We start from the raw sequence: 23,276 nt of genomic DNA, 5'->3' as shown, positions 1-23,276 counted from the left end.
TTTAAAATGCAAGAGGGCACTTCATACGCGCTTATATCTAATTTGTAATCATAAATAAGTCCCTTTTCTGGATTTTCTTTTCTTGAAAGAAATCAGTAATAATATATGTAAGAAATCTGTTCGAAAATCATAACATATTACTATCGATATTTGCTGTACTTTCACATTTGCTCTAGAACGGGCACACTGTCCAACAGCTGTTTCTAACGCGCAGTTGCCCGTGTTTCTCCGTTCTCTTCGAATTTCACAACAATTGTTCAATAAATTGATTTATTTAGTTGACAAATACTACTTAAATATGTCCCTGGTGCGAAACTCCTCCCGGCTGCTGCGTTCGCAGATGAAGCGCGTGCAGAGTGTCCCGGTGGCATTGTATCATGAAAATGTAAGTTTATACTCGCAATTGCCGCGCGGAAGGTTCTTTCGTAATATCGAAAGCTGTATAATATAGATAAGAAACGACGTTGTTGTCGTTTTGATAGACAGCGTTGCAGGCGGCACGCAAAGTGATAAGCGCGATAGCAGAACTCCCAAGTGACTAACCCACCTATTTACACCCACAGGTCGTTGAGCACTACGAAAACCCGCGCAACGTGGGATCTCTGGACAAGAAGGATACCACAGTGGGCACCGGCCTGGTCGGAGCTCCCGCCTGTGGCGATGTGATGAAACTGCAGATCAAGGTGGACGAGAACGGCAAGATAGTGGACGCCAAATTCAAGACCTTTGGCTGTGGATCGGCCATTGCCAGCAGCTCCCTGGCCACCGAGTGGGTGAAGGGAAAGTCCATCGACGAGGCCGGAAAGCTAAAGAACACGGACATCGCCAAGGAGCTGCGTCTGCCGCCCGTCAAGCTGCACTGCTCCATGCTGGCCGAGGATGCCATCAAGGCGGCCCTGGCCGACTACAAGGTCAAGCAGCAGAAGAAGGTGGCCAACTGAGTGGCGGAACGGAATCTGTGAATGTAGTGGAGTGTATCTCTGAACAACTACTAAAAACAACTATAAGTACTCTACCATACAATACAAAACCATATACTATATAAATACTTGGCATTAGGTCGTAGTATGCGATTATTGTTCGCTAGAGCTCTGTGAGTGGTGAGTCAAATGTTGTGAGCACAGTGAATGGCGGTTAAGAGAAACTATTTGTTAATAATATAAAAATTACTATGTTAGAAAAGAGATTTCATCTCTAAGTATCACAATCAATTGCAAAATAATCTCCGTTTATTGCCGTTTGGCTAGTTGCTCTTAACACAGTTTTACTGCAATAATAAGAATAATACTCGTGCCAACTGATTAACGCTTTGATTTGATTGCAGATTGGCCGCGTGACTGCTGATAACTGAATAGGAGTTTAGAAACCTATTTCATTGATACTAAAGGATAGCTGGAACTGATCTTGTATGAATGCATATGCACGTGTGTATTTTAGAGGGGACATCTAATTAATCCCGAGAGCTTATTAAATTTTCTGTTCTGTTTTGCGAAATACAAGCTTGCTTCGATATCAAATAAAACGTTCCCGTTGGAATAAAAAATACATGAATATTTTATTGCACCATTATGGAAAGATGTTCACTTGTAAAACGTGTTGAAATTGGACTTCCAGTTCTTAGGAGAGACGAACGCTCACACCGTTGCCGCACTCTCCCTTGGACTTCTGCTCGAATGCTGTGAATAAAATAAATCACATTTCATTCTGGTATTATATACCGGAGGATCTCTTACGATCGTCGGCGTGCTGGCAATTGTAGTTGGCCATGACGCACGGGCTGCCAAAGGTGAGGAGGCGCTCCTTGCTGCTGTTCTTAGCCTTTGCGCAAACGGGCTCGTACACTTCGCCGCAGTTTCGCTGGCAGCTGTTGGTGGCCGGCTTCTTGGTGTCCTTGGCCGGAGTAGCCAGGACGAATGCCAGCAAGCAGAGTGCTAAATGAGTTTATTGAATTAGATGCTTATGTTAAAACTCTGAGGGCGGTCAGAGTCAAAATTACACTAATATGTTTAAATTAAAACTAGAAAAATATGTATTGATGCTTTACAAATTTAATTACATCACCGTTCAAAACTAATTATAATTTTGTAGATCACAATATAATTCTGTTAGTGAGATCATTCGTTTGGCTTTTTGGTCTTAATGGATACCTGATTATTTTTGCACTTTCCAATCATACAACAAAACATTCAATTCAAGTGGCTTGCATCGATACAAAATTTGATTTCTACCCTAGGTTACATGGTTTTGTATTTTCTATATCTGATAAAAAGAACAGGCATTATTATGTACCTAGAAAAGCAAACAGAGCGAATCGCATTTCGAATAACAATCAAAATTTCCACGAAATCACAACTAGAATAAAAAAGATTCGACTTTCGCGAAAACCGGCTTTGAGTCGCGTTTGAAGTGAACTGAATGTTGGGCTGCGAGATTGATCACCTTTATATACAAAGCCGGGCTCACGAACAATAGAAAACCAGCACAGATACAGCTGCAGAATATATAGGTGGACAATCCGGCGACACATATAAGTGCGATAGGAATCGTATCTCTCACCTCAACCCACACACAATCGCGGATTGATGTGTATTAAAAACAGGCAAGTAAACATAAAGTGCACTTGTTTATATGGGTACCCCGTCGGGGGATAACAATGGTGGGTCAACGAGATGATAATGATGATGCTGTCGCGGCAATTTGGATAGATAATGGGTTTGATCAGGCTGGATCTGAGCATGGGCGGGTTTTGAGTGACACGCGTCGCCGGTTCTAAGCGGTTCTCATCATATTATTTTATTTTATTTATCCACTTAACGGGGCATCCCACGATGACATCCTGAAAAATATATGTCATAATACCCCATTGAGCACTTTTAACCGCGGAAAACAAAATTTGTTTCTGATTTTATGATGCTTTGGATTCGTATAAGGTATTTATTTATATTATCTAGCTACTAGCAGGCATTTTACTGATAATGTTAAATGAATTGTAAATTAATCGCCATTAAAATTATTGTGTAACACTGATGTGTACGCCTAAAACAATAAAATGGCAAGGGCGTTGCATTCAATTTGAGCATCGACCATTAAATTTAAGATAGTATACCCAATATGGAGAAGATGGCAATCTTTAATTGGGTAAATTTCGTGTTTTAATGGCTAAAGTTTTTAATTGCAAACGTGTCGCTCTCATTTTACGTGCACTCAGTCTTTTGATTTTATACATAGTCTTCATATTATACAATAATATACTTAAAAAAGAGTTGCATATTTTTTAAGAAAAGAATGCTATAATCCGGATTTAGACGTAATGACTCTCCAAAAGGCCAGCTGTCGTTTCAAAATTTAAAATTTACCGCGCTCTTGGCTTCTCAAAACGGCAGATGTGACAACTCTAGTAGGTAGCAATCGATTGCAGGTAGCGAGATTTCATTTATTGCCAACTTTAAACAGTCGTTTCAGGACCACTTCCCAAGTCCACAACATTGACTATTTGGAGTAAAAACAATCGTTTGCTAATAAAAAATTATTTTTAATTGCTGATCGCAGTCGCCGCAAGTCTGAACAGGCCTTAAGCAACGTGTTGACTACACAAGCCGGTTTGAGTATTCGCTGATGCAACCGTGCCAAGAACCCAGGGTTGCCCAAAAATATCTCGATACATACAAATATATGTACCCCGCGTCGGTGGCCATCGGGCGTATATAAGCCCGCGCAGCCGTGCGATTGTGTGAGTCATGGTGGAAAATTCGAGGCAAGCGTACCGATGCGCAAAGAACAAGCATAAGCGAAGAAGATAAAGATATTGATTAAAATTTCTGCTACAAAAATAAATATATATGTAACACATATTGTAAATGTCCTAAGTTAAGTGATATAAATCAAATATTTGTGTAAAGTTTAATATTTTAATACGCGTCGAAGTACAACGAGTGAGGCTACAGAAAAGCACACACTAAAGTGAAGTACTTGGCGAGCGAAAATAACGGAAATCGAATTCGAAATAAACGCTGCGCAATAGACGGTGGTGTACATAAGAGTTTAACAAAATCCGAATCAGAATCAGTTGAAAGTGTGATTTTTTTGAGCCTTTGTCTGTAAGTGAAGAGAAAGCTTTAAGCGGAATTACATCTATATATATATAAATATATAAATACGAAGCCAGCCCGTCGCCATTTTGAAAGTGATTTTACAATACACACACACATATATATACACAGCTGCGAACACATACACATATAACCCCATATAAAATCCGAAAAAAAGAGCAAAAAACGCAAGACAAACCAATTCCCGCAACATTTTAAAGTGAAACATCTAGATCAAGGCAACTTTTAACCCAAACTCAACCCATTTTGTATATAACGCTTGTCGAAATATCGGTATCTGTATAACGAAGTGGCTGAGAAAACTGCGACATACATACGCACGCACTCTCGTTGGTGTGAGAAGGTCTACGGCAAAAAAGTAAGTCGCAATTGTGTTTGTTATCGCTGCGAGTGTGTATGTATATGCGTGTGTGTGTGTTGATTCATTAATTCAGGTATTCTCGCAAAATAAATGTACATATGTACAAATATGCGTACGTATTTTTGTATGTGCATGCGGGTCCGTCCCTCTGACGTCCCAAGTTTGCTTGAATAGCCAAACAAACACCTTTTGTTGACGTAAATAGCACACACAGACTGAACACACACGCGGAGACGATAATGCAGCCGTTACGTAGTTAGCACTACGTTACAGGTTGTTGCTACCTGGAAATGTAATCGTTACATGTCTTATTTCCCCTTTTCGGGTTCCCGTTTCTTATTATACACACACACGCGGCCATCCAAATAGAACTGCTTTGATTTACCTTTGAAACGTTACATTTCCTACTCAGGTAAAAAGGTATTGTGATGTGTACTGAGGTTTTTCCAAATGTATATAATGTACATAATTACCTTTTCTTATACAACCCAAATTTCAAAAAAGACCTTTTTACTTCAGAATATATTTCAACAATCTGCATAGTTTTCTTTGCTTATTTAATTTATCATTTTGTTAGGCATTTATATTTAATATGGTTGATGCTGATTTCATAGGAAATAGGACTTACTTTAACAGCATCCCTGTTAACATAACGCAAAATGTATCGCTTCAATTTTTCAATGGTTTCTTCCGCTCTTCCCCAAAAAACAGGATCAGCACGGATTGGAATGCGAAATCAGCAGTTGAATCAGCGGAGATCAGAGAAGAGTTTGCGAAATTATAGCTAAGGATAGCTTAACCGGAGTAAAAGAGATAAATCAACAGACTGATAAACAATACATAACGTTACAAGTAAAACTAAATAAAGTAAACAGCAGCTGTACATAAAACATAAAGGCGAGACCCAGAACCTGGAGAAGTGGAAAAGCAGCTACGTGCTCAGCCGCCCGTCGCCCTTTTTCGTTTCCATTTTGGAGGTCATCTCAACTTCGGCGACTATCAGCAACCAAAGAAAACAGAGCGGCGCAGCTAGATCAACATCTCAATAGCAATAGCAGCAGAAGGCGTTTGGTTTCGATTTATAAAGAATTGATTTAAGTGCGTGTGATATTTAACGTTAAGCATTAATTTAGCGAATTAACCAAAAACAAAAAGGCAAAACAGCAGAAATTTTAATAAGAGGAAAGTGATCCCAGAGAGTACGTGAAGAGGAGAGCAGAGCAGAGATATCGATCCAGAGATCGGAAAGCGACGAAATTACTATGACATACTCGCACAATAGCGTTAGGAACAACATCAGAATGACAACCGCATCGGCCACCAAGTCCATACGATTAAAAAAGGGAGCATCATCAGCGACCTCCGCATCCAACTCATCCACCCCCTCGCCCACATCCGCACCCGTCTCCCCCACATCCGCATCCGCACCAGCAACGCCCTTGGTAACTGCACATTCCAACAGTATTGCCAGCAGTACAAATAACGCCCATTTCCTGAGCTCCTCGCCCACGAGTCTCGGCCTTGGCCTGGGTCTATCCGCCCTTGCCACGCCCCCCAACCAGAAGCAGCGGCAACTCCAGTCCCAATCCCAGTCGACCGGATCCAAGAACAAGCATCAGCAGTCGCAGCAGCGCCAGTCGCCGCAGCAGCAGGGATCCTCTGGAGGCGGCGGAGGCTTCTTCTTTGCCAACAACAACCGGAGGAACGGAGGAGGACGTTCGCCCCAGGGAGCTATGCAGGTGCGACAGTCACCGGCCACCATTTTGGGTGGAGGCTTCTCGCCGGGAATCGTCGGAGGTTCGGCTCGCAAGCAGAGGAAGAGCCCCTCGTTGGGCGGAAAGATATCGCCCCAGCACCAGATGCAGCAGCAGCAGCACCAACTCATACCCACCGCACTGACGCATTTCGCGGGCAGCAAGTGCTTCGATGCACCAGCTCCAACAGCGCTGCCCAAGCCCCCCCAGCACTGGACGCTGTCCAGGTCGGAGGGTAAGCTTCCCATGACGATGCCGTCGATGCCCAAGTTCCAGGTGCCGATGCAGACGGGCCGCTCGAAGCGGAATCTCCTCGATGACTTCGACACGCACAACCTGAAGCTGCTGCTCAATGTGCAGTCGTAACCACACTGGTGCTGGAGGATCAGTGTCTGGAACAGGGAGGCAGGAACAGGATCTGGATCTAGAGCTGGATCTGAAGATGGATCTGGAGGACCGATATGAATGGCTAGAACACCCGGTGGACCCCGAACCCGTCAATGAGTTGCAAAAAAATCGAAATGAACATAAAACCAACAAAAAAAAATTAACAAAAACATAAAACAAAAAATGAAAAATGAAAAAACCTTTACAAAAAAAGCGAAAACATTTCAACTGGAAATTTGAACTTTTTTAAACAAAAACAAAAAAAATACAAGAGTAATGTTTGTGATCTCAAGTGTGTATCATAAAACAATTAAACCAATTTGAGAAGCTATAAAGGGAGAAAAGAAAAACTGTTTCAAGGAAAACTGAAAGTAAACAAATACAAACACACAAACAACTGTCCTTACATAACCGACCGACAAAAGAACATCAACAACGACATTGAGAACAAATAAACACAGCGAAAAAGATGCAAAATTCCCCGCTACATAGACAAACCCCCCAATCTCCACTGTCAACTTCAATGCGCAAACTTTATAAAGACAGCCAATCGACAAACTGCAACCAGTACAACACCCAATGGAAGCCTGGCTAAAACACAAGGAAAACCAAATGGAATGAGGACTTAAACTAAATGGAGGAAAAGCCGAGCAGAGGAAGGAGAACTTTATATGTCTAACAACGGATACTTCACAACTGAACATTGTTTTAAACGTGATACGCAAATAGACTTGAAAATTAATTAATAAGTAAAATTATAAATATAATAATATTTATGAGTAATTCAAAAATGGACGCTAGAAGCGCAACATAACGTACAGTTTATGTTTATCCCCCGAAAAGCGGACAAAATGTGCAACGTACCTTAAATGTTGATAAAGAATAAATGCAGAGAGCAGCAAAAGCTAACAGAGTATATTCAAGAGACACGATAATACCTACTAACTAATAATAATAATAATGCAACTACTATAAATCGTATACCCACCAAATCACAAAGACTAATTCAAACAAAAACTCAACGACAACAACTCAACGCAGCCGCCGCAGCAGAGCAGCAGCAGAGCCGCAGCGCAAAATGCATTCAACTTGCCTATGAAAAACAAATCAACATCTGTAACTCTCCTCTACCTTAAGATATATTGATCCACTATTGTATTGTAATTTTGACCAACCTAGATACTTCCATTACTTTTAGTTTTACGTCGCGCGAAAGAGAAGCAATTGCCCAAAAATACTGAGCTACATATGCGAACTGCGAACATGTTTAATTATTCTTAATGTGTAATTGCGAAATGGCTTTAAAAAATTCTAATTTAAACATTCTTGAATTGTACATAGAAGGGAACAACGCTAAAATGTTCAAATAAAATTTTCTAAAAACGAGAAATCGATAAACAATAAGAATAAGATCATAAGATCAGCACTTGTAAATGTGTTAGCACGCAATGGGCGCAAGCAAGATTTTATTTATTCCAAAATATGTTTGATCTTGCGCCGAGCGGAAACAATTGTGAAAACAACTAAAAACTATATAAGTTGCAATCCCCAAAAGCGAAGGCTTTACGAGAGAGGAAAAGATATAGATATCGCGAGATGAGGAAGAAATGAAACTACTTTATGTAAACTATTCGTTGATGCTCAATACTGAAACACTTGAACCCAGTACCTTATTTTCATTATTAGCATTACTTATTAATTGTTAACATTAATATGTATGTAAATTATTTAAGCAACCCCCACCCACATTTCCCTATCCCCAGCCAATCCAAAGTTATTTGTATTTTGCGTAGAAAGAGGCAGCGTGAGTTTTGTTATGTGTTTTTGCCAACTGAATTGGCACCGAAGTGATAAGCCAAAAACAAAAAGAACCCCAAAACGTAATTGATAGTGGAAAACCCCAGAAATAAGAACGCACTTGAGTTTTGTTTACGCATATTGTTTAACTTCCTGAACCAGCTAAATTATGAAACGAGAATGAGAGATGAAAAGATATGAAACTATAACAAAACACTCGATGATAGTTTTAAAAATGTTGAAAAGCCAAAAAAGTCAAGTACTGTTTAGGTTTACTGAGCAAGTTGTCATACATTGGTAGCTTTAAAGCTTGTATCTTCAAGTTACACTACAAGTACACCCCATCCACATACCCACTACTTAGAGTATTGAACCGAGCGAGGGTCACTCGAGCAGTGCTCGGGAAATCCCCAGCTCACCCCCATTTACCCCCGCCCCATGCGAAGTACACACAACACACCCCACAGAAAAACTCAAAACTTGTCGCGCAGAATTTTGCATTTTTTTTTAAGTGTAAGCAAAACGTTTGTTACTTACTGGACGTCAGTTTAAGCAGAGAACAGCTTAGATGTCATGGAAGCAGGATAGATACAAAGCCTATTTGTAATTAATTCAAAAAAGAGAAAACCATTTAAAACAGACCAAAACAGCCCCAGATTCGCCTGCTCTGCCTTGGACTGTGGGCACAAACGTTCCGGCCCGCTGACTTTTTCAACACCAATCAGTACAAATTAATTTCCATTTCAAAGTTGGGAGCCCGAAACAAGATCGCGGAGCTCTCCGTGCGAGTCCAAGGCGTTTGTGTCCCCCACCCAAGGCAACTGCGAGTCGTCGGCCCCTGAAATTATAATTCAAATTCAATTTTTTAATTTAAATTTAAAGCGTAACGACGACGATTCGACCAAGTTCGAATATTATTTTTAACCTCTTTTATTTAAGCCGAAACATGATTCGTCGTTTCAAAAAAACAATGAAAAGAAAGCAACCAGCACTATGTATTTTTTTTTAATTTCTCCATTGATCTAATTTACAATTTAATTTGCAATTTTTTGTGATACTTTGCTATATTTTTAAACCTGGTATATATACAAATTAAAACCAACAAATACAACTGAAGAGAAAACGATTAATTAAATACCCTCACCATTACCTTAAATGGACCATTAAGATGAATGCGAATATGAAGAGCAAACTCGCCATTCAATATTGTAATTATAGAAACGATTGTGAATAAAAATCTGAGAATTGTAAAGCAATATTGGAAATGTGTTAAATCCAAGTCAACTTTTAAAATTTGAGAAAAAAGAAGAAAAAACCCCACAAACCAAACAACAACAAAACAATAGAAAAAAACAAATAAACAATTGTACATGGCTTTCGTAAAGTAATTTATTAAAGCTTTGTATAATTAACCAAAAAAATCCTCAAATTTGTGTTTTTATTTGCGTTATCACGTACAGTTTTTCGTTGGCAATTTCAATTCCAGAGCTAATCGGCAAATCCCCCATACTATAACCCCCTCCACATTCCAGAAGAGTCGAGCAACATGTGCTCCGAAAAATTCCACTACCGAGGTTCTCACATGTTTTTGTTTTCAGCACGACATCTAAGCGAGAAACCACAAAAAAGAACAAAAAATAAAATTGAAAAATAAAACGCGCTTTGCTAGGAGATCGAAACAAAGGAAAATGCGCATATAGTACATATGCATATAAATATAAATAAATGCAGCTGCATTTGTGCTGCGATTTCACAAACACCCAGATATTGCGACACACAAAGTAAAATAATAAAACGATAAGCAACTTTACAGAGCCGAAGGGCATAATAGAACCATTTCCAACTCCGTTTCGATGTGAAAAACTATCCTGATTGTTCCTATGTTAGTTCTGAATAGATGCCTAATATTTGTGTAACCGCAATCGGATCGGCGAATCCATAAGAAACATCTATATCTATGCGATAAGTGCGAATTGTCATTGTGAGTTGAGGAAATTTATATACGCAACATCTAAGCATTTTATAGATTCTTACACAGCAGTCAGCATGATAACGATAAATGTTTAAAGGTTTTATCACACCACTACACAAAATAGATACATAAATGTATAAAAAGTTTATATATATTGATATGAGACCGATAAGATCTTACCCAGAGAGCTCAGCTAGCATCAAAGTCAAGTTAAAACTCAAGCAAACCAAACAATTGCCTAACGATCAAACAATCAATGTGTAAATCCCCTCCCAAAAAGCACCCCAGCCACTCGATAGAACCCCATTTCCCATTCCCACCCCATCCACTTCCCCAAATCCCCTAAAAAGTGAACAAAGAGATACAAATATTTTCAATGGAAACCGCCAAAGATATCCAGATGACGTCCAACTTTTCCGACCCGAAAATCCGCATGCCATCTACTCGTAAATAATTGGATTTTTTCAGCCCAGCTCTTATTTGTACTATCTTGAGGTTTTTAGTTTCTGCTTGGACCAGAAAAAAGCTTATAATTTAATGGCTTCCCCTTGTTTTTAAACTTATTCAAGCTGAAAACTGCGCACAAGCCAAAGTAATTCTGAGTTAACTTTTTCGATTAGGGAATATGAGTCAAGGCAACTTCTCGAGTTTTGAATGTCAACAGCGATTAGTAGGCAATTTCCATTTGGTTAGAAACGCATTTTAGAAACCCATTTACATATGATTATGATTTGCTATTAAATAGTTTAAATGTTTAAAAATAGAGCTTGGCTGATTGGAAAATTGCACAAAGTTGAAGAGAATGTGGATGGATTTAGGGATACTGCGAGTTGGCGAGAAGTAAGTGCCCGTCTCTTCGATGGAACCCCAGAAAAGTGGCGATCCCAGAAGGAGGACAGTGGCGAGAGCTGTTGGATCGGTTTAGTTCAGAGGTAAGTGGGCAAAACACGAATGTGACTCACTGGCAGTACAAACTAGTATTATCTAGGTGGATTTCTCTAGAGGTTGCTCCAAGAAAAAACAGACGCCGAGCTGCGAGCGGTGAACGTGCTTCGAGTCACCTCATCTCGCACCTACCGCTCCACAGAGAACAAATATGCTGCAGCTTTACACGTTTTAATATCGGTTTTCTAAAAAATATGTGCGAAATTTGTATACTTTTTTCCAGGTCCCATTTACATCTCTTTTAACGTGCTTTGATACACACCGAAAATGTTTTCATTTTTGGATGGCATGAATCATCCACCCAATTGTTGGCTTTTGTTTCTCTGCATTTGATGTTTCGGTTTTTTAGCTCGCCGCTTTGGGATTTCTTTATAAACGATGTCGCAAAAGAAAACTGGATTCACAGACAACACACTATGTTGGCAATGGGCTTCGGTTTTGAATTCGGTGTCGTTGTTTACCGCTTCGCTACCTCTGAAGTACATACAGTACAGTATGTACGTATCATTATGTTTGTACTTCATATGTACTACACATATCCGATCGAGTCCAATGACTACGAATACAAGACAATAACTGTATGGTTGTCCGTATTTGAGCATCGAAAGCGGTTTTCCCCGTTGATTTCGTTTTATGCTGAAACCCGCACTCTTTAATTTTTTTGTTATGCTCTCAACGGTTTTCAGGCCACCCCCGAGAAATATATGCACACGTTCTTATATACATATGTACGTGTATATAACGTATGTATAACGGCGGATGGTGTTTACGTAGTGCCGAAAAGCACTATATTTCAACAGAATTGGTATTAAAACTCAAAACTTGAATAAATCTGGTAAATATTTAGATATAACTTTTATATTTATGGGTATCCGGTAGTCGAGGCAATCGTGCATTGTGGTATTCAAACTCGACAAGAGGTGCTGCCCATATTTGTTGCCATGGATGTCTGTATGTCTACACTCAAACTTAAGGCGAATCAAAAGCGTAAACAATTTTGTTTTTATTTTGCTTTTGGTGGCTACTCTTTTATTTTTATGGCGCTTTGCTTAAGCTAATTGCAAACGATAAATGGCGGCGGCGATAGTGGATTTCAGAGAGGATGGCCGGTAAAGGGGTATACTTCGCCTCTTTCCCTCACGTCCGTTCGAATTTGCGATTGCAAACATAAAAATAAAAGCCCAGAGCTAAAGAAAAGACTACATATACATAAATCATGGGGAAACGTGACTTAATGGAAACGTTCATACCCCTTGATTGGCATTTTGGCTGCATTTCAGTGTACATTACATTGTAACTTTGAATTTCTGGATACAAAATATGTTCTTAAGCTAATTACAAAATCATTTTAAATACGAACGGGTATGTTTTCGCCCAATATACCCTTTCTTGGCGAACGGACTATGCGGGGTATCCGAAACGAGATGAGGCAAAACAAAAAGTTGCGTGCACTGGTCTCGAACTGGGTCCGTAGATGTATCTGTATCTACGCAATTGGTATCTGTAAGATACACACACATCCGAACGCTCACGTTGTGCCGCCACACGCGCTGTGTGCCGAGCGGGATGGAGATACTGGCGGAGCGGGATGGGTGGCGTTCGTATTTACAAGTTTTGTGCGTTGGTCTCGGACGACCCCTTGGTCTCCCACCTCCTACGTCCCCCTGTTCCCAGGCCCCAATCCCCAATCCCCATTCCCCTGTATTTTTGTACGCCCATATGTATGTATGTATGTATATGTGCGTGCGAAGTACGCAAATGGCGAGGAAGAATATAAAAAATTTAAATATAAAAATAAGTTAAGCACACAAGAGAAAATATTTATTCCAAGTGAACGTCGGTACTGCATTTTATTGTAGTTATGAGCTATAAATATTTCATCTATTGGGGTTTCATTTATTGCTGTAGTTTCGTTGGCAAACTGTGTTATCTATAAGTAACTTTTTTCAGAAAATTACCAGCTGAGTAACTCCACTTGAATTTTGTGTTATTTTTATGAGCTCTTAAATATATCAACAGTTTTTTTATGTGTAAGAATTGTGAATATATTATGGGAAATCATGTGAGTGTGTGTCAACGGTTATTATATTTTTTCTTCCTTTTGGATTTTTGTTATTTTCAGGCAGTGGAATAATTTGAATCTGCTGCGCAATTTCTACTATTGATTCCCATTCCTATTCCCACACTTTATGCTTTTCTTTGGCCTGCCCCTATCGCCATGGCTTCGCTTCCATGGACTGCCCTGCTTTGCTTTTGCTTTTGCTTTGCTTTGATACCATTTTCTAAATTAAGGCATACTTTCGCACAAACAAACATCCGACTTTGTGTGCTATACTATATGTGGGGTACTTGCGGACTCTGATAGCATTCGCACCTTATCGCTGTGGCTCTGTGTACATTATAATTATTATTGCACGCGTAAACAGCACATATGTGTGGTGATAAGAGTGGTTGTTGTTACCTCAGACGGATACGGCTGATAAGCGTAGTATTCGAGCAGATGTTAGCCCTTAGAGAGTCAAAACTCGGCTGAGTTCATAACGGAAATGACTCTGTGAAATAAGTTCCCAAAAAAAGGTGGATGATTCACGCACTCCAAATATCCATGCGGGCCATTAAAGCCCATTGAATCTTTTATATCAGATGTATTAAGTTTACGACGTTGCTCAGTGGATAAATATATGTATATGTATTCCAAACATTTTTTCCTTAAATTGCTTACATTTGTATTCCAAGTGGGAGCTTTATGGGCATGGATCAATCCATAACAGCTAATTAATATTAACTGCATTCAGATCCAAGTCCCCACAATAATGGCATCTCATTGTTTTACTGCCGTCTGTATTCCACTAATTCATATTAATAGGCCATATATGACATCCGTTTAGTCAGTTGAAGATTATTCTTATTTCTGTGTACCCTCGACAGGTTCAAAGAACTTACTAGTTTCCAGAGAGGTCATCTTGAATACGAACCTCTCAACCAATTGAAATGCTATTCCAAGCACCTTGAAATGGTTTTATGTTAGCAATCGCTCACCTCACTGTTTTAACTTTTCATCTCGGCGACCACGTGACTTGCTGTTTGTCTGGCAATGGAAAATTCTCCCCCCACCGAGGGCTCCGTCTGGTTTCTATAGCTAGAAAACTCATTGAATGGATCTGTTATCGGTCAAGTGGGAACGATGTGTGATAACCCCGCGGCTTGATAGGCCGCGATGTCGAGCCTGGATTGCATGAAGTGGTCTGATCGTGAGATTTCAGCTTGGAGTCAGTCAAACATTTCTCAGTTCGGCGGCAAGATGTGGTCCTCTACGACTATTTTGGTTTTCTTAGCACCATTTACTTTGGTCCAGGTAGTTTTTGATTGTGCAAGTTTTCGGGATGTTTCCTAACCAAATCCGCATCCTTACAGGGTAGCATGCGGTTCCACTTCACCCTGGATTTCCACGTAATGCAGCCCCCAAATGTGAGCGCGACCATTGACAAGACCATTGTTGTGGAGAACAATCGGATATCTATGGTGGACAACGAAGGCGCTACTACCAAGGCTCCAATGACCCAGTGGACGGATCAGGATCAGTATAACCAGGATACTTTGCAGAAGGTGATCGATACGCGCCGATCGGTGCAACAGCTGAATACGGAGCTATCACCTTTGGTTGGCAGGAGCGCCGATCTGGCCAGGAGAATTAAGCAGAGTATGCGATACGTCAACGAGGTGGATGCTGCACTGCAAGATTTGAGCAACTTTGGGCAGTTGGTGGAGCTGCTCAAGAAATTCGTTGCCCTGGTAGACAACCTAAGGGATCCAATCAATCTCGGAGGCATCCGCAGCCTGGAGTACGTACTCCTTAAGCTAGCTCTGGAGAAGTACGACCTTCCCAACAAGCGACAGGAGATCGGTGAATACTTGGAAAGGGCGGAGAGCGCCTGGCGAAGATACCAAAACACGCAGGTGGTTCTTCTGGATAACTCCACCTGAGTCGGGCTCAGTTGCATAGGGCTCTTGGTCCTGCCGACCATATTAGGAACATAGTTTTAGGATAACATAGGACAAAGACCAGCATCATTGGTCGAGACAATCGCTGCACCACGATCTACTAGAGCGGCTCGGCCCTTGAAAGGAATAAAAGGCATCGAAGGGACTTCCTGTCTATTATTCGACTTCACTGCAATGCCCAGAATTGCTACAGGTATGCGAGGGGACCACCAATTCGAGGGGTAGAAGACCCTCAATCCCCTAAATGCCCGTTTCGTTAAGGCTGGAAAGTACGTTACACACGCTGGGAATGCCTTTGTACACTGCGATAAATTTAGATATAGATAGACATACATATATAGAAACGTAGGAGATCTTTATAAATAAGTACTTTACAGGAATGACAAATTCTTTTAGATTTTTATTTGATTTATTACAGAGAAACTGCACTTGCAATCATTTTTGTGTATTGATTGTTGGCTAAAACAATTCTAGCGAGATAAGTAGAGTACTTATCAGTACAACAAATACTTAATAAAGAAAATACAAAAAAGTTCTCAGTGCATTTCCATTCAGCAGAGGCAGGTAGCCGGATTCGAGGATCTAAGGGAGCGTTTAATAGCGCACAACAGCTGCCAGAGCCGTTGCTAATGGGTGAAGTGGAGGGTAGGTTCCCGATCGCAGACAAACATTCCCGAAACCCGAAACAACCACTAACAAATACCATATGCAGTTAAGTGGGAAATGGGATGGGGCGATCCCGTGGAGAACAGCATTATCAGGACGTTACGAGTACCAATTCTCGTGTGGAGTGTGGGGGCGGGTATTCGGGGTAACGATTTCGTACCCCCCATAGGAGGTACTCAGGGAGTTCCAAGCAGTGTGGAACGCTTGAAAGGCGACACCGATTCCAAATCTCTGAGTTACCCCTATGGCTTCCTTAACGGTTTTCAGCGATTTCTTTTTTAGGGGTGTCGTCTGGAGTGTCGACTTATAAATACACTCGTACAATCCATAAATTTGCCTTTGTGTTGAGCAAAAACCATGAAGAAATCGGTATACATAATGAAAACTCGATTGGCATAAGAGGGACGAGCTGTATGAATACAGGTTTAAGCTCTTTTTTTTATCAACATCAGCCGAAACTGGTCGAACGGCTTTGGACCATGGGCCATCCGATGGCTTATGTATCTTTTTGACAGTTTATGTTTGTACTAAAATTTCGCTGCAGGCGATAAATATGTATTGAGACAGCATCCGGCCCACGAAAGTAGCGGCTAAGGGGATGAAACCAGAACAGAGGATTTGTGTAAAAATATCAATTACACATGTGGACAATGTGCATGCATCCATAGTACACACTCGTATGTACAATATATACATATAAATACTTGTTGTAAATCTATTACTCAGAATTTGCTTTGGAAAGCAAATTAAAATGTGCCTTTCTTATTTTATTTAAAAATTTTATTTCTTAAGAATATTTCATTGTCTTAACTAAGTAACTCTTCAACTATAGTTGTATAAGTTATGTATGATACTAAAAATAGTATCATTATCGAAACTATAAAAGTAAACATTTAATTACTATATACATACTTTGCACAGAACACAAATGTAAGAATGAGACAATTTTTTGCAGTGTAATTTAAAACTTAAATAATAATTGATGCAATCAGTATCGTTAAAGTTTAACCACTCTTTTGTGAATATTATTGTTTGTATTTTAAATTACAAATTACAGTACAGTGTTCAAATTTGGCGCCCTAAACATTAGACGATGCACGATAACGATTAACTATGTTTTTACTGCATATGTTAACTTGCTGTTAAAAGTATTGCTCTCCATGTAAATGCAGAACAACAAATGATTTGATTTCTGTGGCGAATTTTCAATTCGGCTTGAAATTGCGTAGGATTTTCAGGACCTCGATCTGAAAGTCGAGCTTGCGATCGGCGCACATTTGTTGCATATGCGGCTTTATGGTGTCGAAGAAGGCCTGATCAGGATCGGCGGACAAGTGGGCGGTATTTGTACTGCAAGGTGGATCTGGTGGTAACTGTGGAATATATACGATCTCCGGAGTAGTGGTGTCCTCCTTTGTGCAGGCCAGATCTTCCAGAACCGTGTTCAGGTTGTCGGGAATGGCTTGGTTGCGGATTTCGTGCTCGAGATTCGATTCCTGGTCGGAGTTTCTCTTTCGTAGAGTCTTTGCAGATCTCTGTGCGGCATTGCTCACTCTTTTCCGTTTGCCCTGGGGCTTGGGCTGTTCCTTCATGGATTCCACATCATCCTCCGATTCCGCTTTAACGTTCAGAAGGAAACTTAGTTCCTTTTCGTAGATATAGGAAGCTCTGGCCACTTCCTCGCCACTTTGACGTAGCCGGTTGACCCGTAAGTAGCTGTCCCTCGTATTTTTCCATCGTTTAAGCAGAGTTTTAACTGGAATTGGAAGCCATGAATGGTATTCACTATAATGTTTAGGGCAGCACCCACCTATTTCTTGTCTCTCCGGCTCGGTGGAGTCGTCAAAATTCGCGCAAAGCTCGTGGCCAATTTGCTGCCAGGCCTCATCTCTGAGTTCTCGATTGTGGAAGCTCGGATGGCTTCGTTCCCATATGATAGATCGTTTGTGTACCGCGTCAATGAACTCGTACATAGAGTAACGCAAATTGTTTCCCGCCGATCGGAGAACTTTATGATTGCCCATTATTATTGTTTATTTTCGGGATGGGATTGGATTAACAATATGTTGCTTGCGCTTAACAGCACGAAAACCGTTTAACAGCACTACCACCAGAGCTGCCAACTCGCCCTGGATTTAAACTAAAAACGTTTTGTATGTTATGAAAATACAATTTTCAATTTCGTGTTTTATTATTAAACATATACAGATAGGTCAGTGGATTATTGTTGCTGTTGTTCTTGCTTCGAAGCGTGCGAAATGCGAAGGTATGACCGAGTAATACGTGTACGTGTTAAATTAGGAGAGAAATGCAAGTGAGTTTTGATGATTAGGGTGTAGTGTTCTCTGGATTTCTGAATGATTCTATTTACATGGGCCTGCCCATTCCGCGGCCCATTCCCATGCCACCGCCTGCCATAGGGGGTTCTCCGGCCTTGGGACTCTTTATTGTCTCATCGACGGAAAGGATCATGCAGGCAGCCTCGGCGGCAGCCGTGAGTGCATTAATCTTGATGATAGACGGCTCCCAGACGCACTGCTCGTAATTGTCCGAAATGTCTTCCTTGTTGATGTCAACGCCGAACCACTGGCCTCCTGCAATAAAGTCAAATAAAAGGTATGGTTTAGCTTTAAAACTTGTTAATGTGAACATAAAATCTGAAAATTTTAACGGTACATGATGTTGAATAATTTAATTTAATAAAACGTGGTCGAAGGTATATTTTAAATACTAATTCAATTTTAAAATCAAATTACCGATTTGAATTCGCCAACGATTTTCGCAGGCAACATTTCGCCCACGTGGCAACGCCGCATACAGCCCGCGCAATAAACGAATTGAGAAGGTGCGAAAGAGCACACTATACAGCACATGTCACTCGAGTGAGAGAGAGCGAGAACAGAGAGGTCGAAGAAAAACACGCGTTGCTGCGACTGAAATTTCCGCTGTATTTACATTATTTGGAAAAGAAAACGCATCGGGCGAAATGTCCAGCTCCGGGAGAAAGCGCAAACAGCAACTGAAGCCGCGCCAGGATGATCACCGGTCGCCGGTGAAGCGGCGCAGTGTGGATATCAAGACGGAACCCTTGGACGGCTATCCGGCGCTAGCAGACTACGATTTAAGTACGGCCGATATCAAGCCGGATCTCACTGAACTCCAACTGCAGATGGTAGCGGAGCAGCAGGCGGCCACCACTACCGTTCGTTTAGAATTGGAGCAGCAAGAGAGCGATTCCGACGAGGATGGCTACTCGGAGCTTGATTACCAAGCGGCAGATGTCTTCTGTCAGGGTTAGTAGGTGTCCCTCCCCTCCACTCAATCCCTAACTTACATAATTTCCCTTTCCCTTTCAAAAACCAGACGAAACGGATGACTACGATCCAGATTGGAGCTGCCAGCAAGCGGGCTCCAGATTACTCTTCAAGTTTAACATCCAGCAAACTGGCCTAAAATTCGGACAACGCTTCCAAGGACCGCAGCACTACTTCAACCAACTGCTGGGAAACCGCACCAAGTTTTTCTGTTCCCTGGCCCAAAGCTGCAACCTAAAGGGAGGAGAGCTCAAGTCCAAGCCCACAACTCCCGAAGAAATGGAAATCTTTATGGCCCTTTCGCTGCTTATGTGTGACCTGAAGCTGGAGCATCTTTCGGATTACTGGAGCATTAACATGTTCTACGGTCTCGTCGGATTCTCTGGGAAGATGCCCCTGGAACGGTATCAGCAGCTGCTGCACTGTCTCAACTTTGATGCACCGCAGCTACAAATGGACAATACCAAACTAAGGGACTTTCCACTGCTAGACTTTATCAACGAACGCATGGAAGAGATATATATTTGTGGCCAGCAACTGGTGCTGAATGAACCTATCACTCTGTGGAAAGGAACTTTAAGCTCACAGGGGGATCTACCCAACAAATTCCGCACCAACTCACTACTGCTGCATATGCTAACCGAGCAGAGCGGACTGGTGGTGAAGCTTTTGCCGGAGATTGTGCGGAAGGAAGACGCACCGGCATGGGTACGCAATTCCCGCCAGTTGGTGGAGCACCGGAACAAGATTGCCCTAAAACTAATGGAGGGTTACCAGGGAGGACGCACTGTGTACGCATCGAAGTTCTATGGAAGCTATGGCCTGGCTCAGGAGTTGGCTAAGAGACGCATCTATTGCACTGGTCTGCTGGACAGGAATAGATATGGCAACAGTAAGGCACTCGTGCACAAGCGGTTGGATTCCAACAGCATCTCCACCAGCTATGCCACTTCACTGATGATGGCCAAGTGGCGACGACGGGCAAAGAGCTTGTACTTCTTCAGCTCCGACTGCTTGGCCATTTATTCCAAAGAGATGGCCATGCAGAAGACAAATGCAAAACCTAAATTGATCCAGGAGCTCGAGTTTCAACTACGTCCTGGAAACGATGGTCGCCACCACCTGATCCACTACCAAGCTGCCTGCCAGGAGCTGACGGCGGAGAAGAAGCTGACCATTTTCCTACTCAACATCCTCGTGTACAATTCCTATTTGCTATACTTTGCAAATGGCCAGAATGCGCGAGTCGGACATCTAAAAAGTTACTCGGAGTTCCGGGTGATCATAATAAAGTCTCTTCTTAGAGAAGAAGTGACGAACGAACCGCTAACAGTTAGTCCCCAGAAGCCGGAGACATATGAAGGGTCCAAAAACAAACCGGTGCCCCAGACCAGGATGAAGCCCATTCTTCACGAGCCCGTGGTTATCCAGCAGAATGGAAAGCCGGCCAAGAAAAACTGCCGCTATTGCCACAAAGGCGGAATGCTGCAGTTCAGCAAGTTCATGTGCAACACCTGTCCCGATAAGCCGGGTCTATGCCAGGAACCCTGCTTCCTGCTCTGGCATGAGCAGCTCAAGAAGTAAACGGACAGCTAATTGGACGAAGTGATTCAAAATAGATTACAATTTGTTACATAAGAACAAATGTTCTTTGGTTCAAGTTTCATACACAAGTTCTTTAAAATAAAAATTTATCGTTCCCCCCTTTCAAATATAAATCTCGAATTCACTCATGATTAAGGTGGCTTTGTATGGGAAAATATTTTTGGACACTCACCCTGGGCGTGCTTCTGGCGTAACTTATTGAGAATGTTGGTGGCATCGAATCCGGCGTTGTCGCACAGCTGGCGAGGAATGATTTCCAGGCCCTTGGCGATGGCGGCGATCAGCAGCTGCTCCTTGCCGGCAATGGTGCGCGAATAGTCGCGCAGAAGCTTGGACAACTCCATCTCAATGGCACCGCCACCGGCCACTACGGAGTCGTGCTTGATGGTGCGGCGTACGATCATGATTGCGTCGTGTAGGGATCGCTCAGTCTCCTCTAGAAACTGCTCGGCACCGCCACGCAGGATAAGGGTGCTCGTCTTGGCATTGGGACAGCCTATTGATAATAGAAAATAACAAGTGCTCGTTACAGTGAATCATCTACGAAGGCAAAGAACTAAGTATACGAATAAGATTCTTACCTTGGAAGAGGTTGAAACGTTCACCGCCCACCTGACGCTCCTCAAAGTGTTTGCACAGACCGAGGACATTGGGCTTAATGTCGTTGGCCGTCGTCATGACGGCTCCACCACAAGCCTTCATGGTGCGCTTAAGATCTTCTTCGGGAACGCGGCCGGCGCAGAATATGTCGCGGTCGGCGAAATACTGTGTGGCCACATCACCGATGGGCAGCTTGGAGAGCACCACATTGGCGCCGGACTCGTGGATCTTGGCCAGCTTGTTGTAGAGGATCTGCCACTCGGCGTCGACCACCTTCTGGTACTCCTTGACGTTGTCCACGCGGATTTCGGCGTTGTCGCGCTCTGCCTTCAGCTCCAATTCAATGTTGAGCAGGGCAATTTTGCAGTTGTCATAGGATTTGGGGGCCATTTCGAAGCCGGCATAAGAAAAGGTCTTCTTGAAAGCCACGCCCGACACCAACTGCGACTCCTCCAGCGAGCCGCCGGTCACCTTCTTAATGCCAATCATGTTGAGGGGCAGCAGCTCATCCAGAGAAAGCACAGCATCAACTACAATACGGGAGAAGAAGTCCTTCTGTTGGTGAATCAACTTGGAGGACATGGCAGTGGCAGCGCACTTCTCGAGGAGTGCACGCTGCTGGTCCTTTGACTGTTCGACAATCTGGACGGCCATGTCGTTGATCTTCTCCATGCAGAGCTGCAGGGCCTTGCGGATGGCCTTAATAATAACTCGCGGGTGGACGCCCTCCTCCACGAACGGTTTCACCTGCTTAAGGAACTCGCCGGCCAGCAGAACCACGGATGTGGTGCCATCACCCACCTGAAGGAGAAGGTGAAACAAAGCTTTAGCTGTGTCACGTGCTTGGCTTCTTAGGGGGGCCAATCGCTTACCTCGGCGTCTTGTGACTTGGCAATGTCCACCAGGGTTTTGGCCGCCGGGTGGATGATCTCCAGCAGCTTCATGATGGTGGCTCCATCGTTGGAGATCGTCGCCTTACCGTGGGCATCCACAATCAGCTTGTCCATGCCGCGGGGACCCAAAGTGGTCCGCACCGCGTCCACGATCGACTGGCAGGCATTGATGTTGGACACCAGTTGCGGCTTGCCCTGCGACGTGTCGGTGCCTTCTTTGAGGAGCACGATTTGCGGTTGCTATGGATCATACGGATATAGCAAAATAATATATTAAAAGTCTCCAATTAGTCAGCAGATGTCGTCGGCTTGCGAGAAGCTTCTTTGCAGGTTATGTTTACAATCGCATGCCGCTTGCAGAGGAGTCCATGATAGGGGTTCCCCTCGCTATCCTCGCATTATTTGCGGCAGGACTTACCATATTTATGTGATGGGGTTGGCCTTTAGGTCGTATTACAGTTTAAAACAATAAAGTTCCTAGCAGACAGGCGGCAACTTGCTTTTCGTTCACGTTTTCCGCGATGAGTAATGGGCCAATCGATTAATCGATGTTATTTTGGTTTCAATCGATGTTCGCGACCAGTGTGAACGTTCGCGCGGGACTTGGGCGCACTTTTGAGCGAAAGTTGAAATCCTAACTCAATAGGAAAGTGTTTTTGTAACTTAATAGATTTCAAATGGAATTATTTATTTCTATCCTAGGAAGTTCCTTGAATTTATACTATAATGTATATAGTTACCTAAGTTGTCAATTTGCAATGTTCTTAAATAAACTAAAAATATTTTAATGGAGTCGAATGTTGAGCGCTTAAAACCTTTGATATTTACACAATATTAAATGCAACTGGTAGTAGTTATCGAAAAAGTCATC

At 42.3% G+C, this 23,276-nt stretch overlaps 7 protein-coding genes across 8 annotated transcripts; 4 read left to right on the top strand and 3 right to left on the bottom strand.

Moving 5' to 3' along the window:
• Window positions 1-169: 169 nt before the first annotated feature.
• Window positions 170-1,545, top strand: LOC6552590 (iron-sulfur cluster assembly scaffold protein IscU). Its single transcript, XM_015154549.2, has 3 exons — window positions 170-385; window positions 564-1,100; window positions 1,325-1,545. Exons 1-2 carry the CDS (start codon window positions 299-301, stop codon window positions 939-941), a joined length of 465 nt encoding a protein of 154 aa, XP_015010035.1. The 5' UTR covers window positions 170-298; the 3' UTR covers window positions 942-1,100; window positions 1,325-1,545.
• Window positions 1,537-2,429, bottom strand: LOC6552634 (vasotab). Its single transcript, XM_001980864.3, has 3 exons — window positions 2,290-2,429; window positions 1,734-1,931; window positions 1,537-1,676 (listed from the first exon to the last, which is right to left on the bottom strand). The coding sequence occupies exons 1-3, from the start codon at window positions 2,315-2,317 to the stop codon at window positions 1,618-1,620; spliced, it is 285 nt and encodes a 94-aa protein (XP_001980900.1). The 5' UTR covers window positions 2,318-2,429; the 3' UTR covers window positions 1,537-1,617.
• A 1,265-nt stretch (window positions 2,430-3,694) lies between these two features.
• Window positions 3,695-9,028, top strand: LOC6552635 (putative protein TPRXL). Of its 2 annotated transcripts, none has more exons than XM_001980865.3 (2): window positions 3,695-4,097; window positions 5,182-9,028. In XM_001980865.3, the coding sequence occupies exon 2, from the start codon at window positions 5,733-5,735 to the stop codon at window positions 6,588-6,590; it is 858 nt and encodes a 285-aa protein (XP_001980901.2). In that variant the 5' UTR covers window positions 3,695-4,097; window positions 5,182-5,732; the 3' UTR covers window positions 6,591-9,028. The 2 variants fall into 2 exon arrangements, with proteins under 2 accessions (XP_001980901.2, XP_015010036.1); XM_015154550.2 differs by having other exon boundaries at window positions 3,697-4,467.
• Window positions 9,029-14,333: 5,305 nt separating this feature from the next.
• On the top strand, window positions 14,334-15,862 carry LOC6552636. The gene is made up of 2 exons (XM_001980866.3): window positions 14,334-14,680; window positions 14,740-15,862. Exons 1-2 carry the CDS (start codon window positions 14,543-14,545, stop codon window positions 15,307-15,309), a joined length of 708 nt encoding a protein of 235 aa, XP_001980902.1. The 5' UTR covers window positions 14,334-14,542; the 3' UTR covers window positions 15,310-15,862.
• A 998-nt stretch (window positions 15,863-16,860) lies between these two features.
• Window positions 16,861-18,124, bottom strand: LOC6552637. Its single transcript, XM_001980867.3, has 2 exons — window positions 17,804-18,124; window positions 16,861-17,749 (listed from the first exon to the last, which is right to left on the bottom strand). Exons 1-2 carry the CDS (start codon window positions 18,015-18,017, stop codon window positions 17,199-17,201), a joined length of 765 nt encoding a protein of 254 aa, XP_001980903.1. The 5' UTR covers window positions 18,018-18,124; the 3' UTR covers window positions 16,861-17,198.
• Window positions 18,125-18,148: 24 nt separating this feature from the next.
• On the bottom strand, window positions 18,149-22,969 carry LOC6552638 (T-complex protein 1 subunit eta). Its single transcript, XM_001980868.3, has 5 exons — window positions 22,824-22,969; window positions 22,385-22,645; window positions 21,494-22,313; window positions 21,085-21,408; window positions 18,149-18,587 (listed from the first exon to the last, which is right to left on the bottom strand). The coding sequence occupies exons 1-5, from the start codon at window positions 22,824-22,826 to the stop codon at window positions 18,361-18,363; spliced, it is 1,635 nt and encodes a 544-aa protein (XP_001980904.1). The 5' UTR covers window positions 22,827-22,969; the 3' UTR covers window positions 18,149-18,360.
• On the top strand, window positions 18,541-21,034 carry LOC6552639. Its single transcript, XM_001980869.3, has 3 exons — window positions 18,541-18,609; window positions 18,779-19,286; window positions 19,357-21,034. The coding sequence occupies exons 2-3, from the start codon at window positions 18,980-18,982 to the stop codon at window positions 20,889-20,891; spliced, it is 1,842 nt and encodes a 613-aa protein (XP_001980905.1). The 5' UTR covers window positions 18,541-18,609; window positions 18,779-18,979; the 3' UTR covers window positions 20,892-21,034.
• Window positions 22,970-23,276: the final 307 nt, after the last annotated feature.

This window comes from Drosophila erecta, unplaced genomic scaffold (genome assembly GCF_003286155.1).
Source record: "Drosophila erecta strain 14021-0224.00,06,07 unplaced genomic scaffold, DereRS2 tig00000000-arrow-pilon, whole genome shotgun sequence".
Classification (NCBI taxonomy): domain Eukaryota; kingdom Metazoa; phylum Arthropoda; class Insecta; order Diptera; family Drosophilidae; genus Drosophila; species Drosophila erecta.
The sequence above is the reverse complement of the archived record's forward strand: the minus strand, read 5'-3'. Positions and strand labels throughout refer to the sequence as shown.